This window comes from Etheostoma spectabile, chromosome 14 (genome assembly GCF_008692095.1).
Source record: "Etheostoma spectabile isolate EspeVRDwgs_2016 chromosome 14, UIUC_Espe_1.0, whole genome shotgun sequence".
Lineage (NCBI taxonomy): Eukaryota > Metazoa > Chordata > Actinopteri > Perciformes > Percidae > Etheostoma > Etheostoma spectabile.
The window spans coordinates 14,220,022-14,220,959 of NC_045746.1; the positions used below are offsets into that span (position 1 = coordinate 14,220,022).

Sequence of the window (938 nt, forward strand, 5' to 3'; positions counted from 1 at the left end):
TGTGTGTGTGTGTGTGTTTGTGTCTATGGCTCTTGCAACTTCAAAACAAGCAATTAACTATTAATACCTGCAGAAGCAGTAAGACAAAATATTCACCGATCAACCAAGCATACCCTGCAGGTAGACGGCTAGCTACAATGCTTATTTAGGGTTTGTGTTTGCAAGCTAAGTTACCGCTAACTAGCTCTACGTTAGCTTAAATACTTTTTATAAGTAACAAACAGATTCTGTTAAATGTCGTTCTTTTGAACAAAATGGCTTTATGTGTCCCATTATGCGTAGTGTTACCAATCTAGTTGACATGGTACGGTTAGCGTATTCACCTCTTCACTGTTGCTGGAGTCAAACCCCGCATCTCCCTGCCTCCTGTGCTTCTCCACCACCCCGAGCAGGCGCAGCAGGTACGGGTCCTCACTCAACGCAAGGCCGATGTTTACGGGCCTCGGCCCTTCGGCAGGTAGATCCCCGACGTCCGAGCCAAACCTTCCGCGTTTGTTACGTTTCTCCGACCGCAGCCTGCTGCGTCTAGTGCACGGCCGACCAGGGAAGCGAGCCCGGGCCGGCGCTTGGGTGCTCAAGCCCGCGACAGTAGCGGGAGATGATAATCCGCCTCCCGATGCCGCCATTATTTACTACAACAACACGGAAAGCGAGCTGGCAGAGGCTGACAGCGGCGATGCGAGAAGCAAGATGGACTGCGCCGAGGCAAAGGCGCGAGATAGAAAGGAACCACAGGTGCATCATGGGAAAACGAACTTCTCCGGCGTCCCAGGACGACCTCTATTCGAAACACTGGGCGGCGTCGCTTATGTAGAACCATTTTCTTCATAAGCGTATCAGGTGTAAATGTTTTGATAATTATTGTGTTTGTTGTTGAATTATGATTGTACAACTATTCAGGTCATATACTTAACTTAAAGTAAAAAAAACGTAATGCA

The 938-nt window shown here is 48.5% G+C and overlaps 2 protein-coding genes across 3 annotated transcripts in view; both read right to left on the reverse strand.

Annotated features, from left to right (window-relative positions):
- The window catches only part of kmt2ba (lysine (K)-specific methyltransferase 2Ba), a 32,880-nt gene extending 32,154 nt beyond the window's left edge, over nucleotides 1-726 (reverse strand). The window contains exon 1 of one of the 2 annotated variants that reach the window (XM_032535429.1): nucleotides 324-726. In XM_032535429.1, coding sequence (XP_032391320.1) covers nucleotides 324-626 — 303 coding nt within the window. In that variant the 5' untranslated portion in view covers nucleotides 627-726. The remainder of the gene's footprint in view (nucleotides 1-323) is intronic. The other variant, XM_032535430.1, reaches the window with a different exon arrangement.
- The window catches only part of LOC116701677 (zinc finger protein 431), a 14,070-nt gene that overhangs the window by 8,002 nt on the left and 5,130 nt on the right, over nucleotides 1-938 (reverse strand). The gene's annotated exons all lie outside the window — the stretch shown is intronic.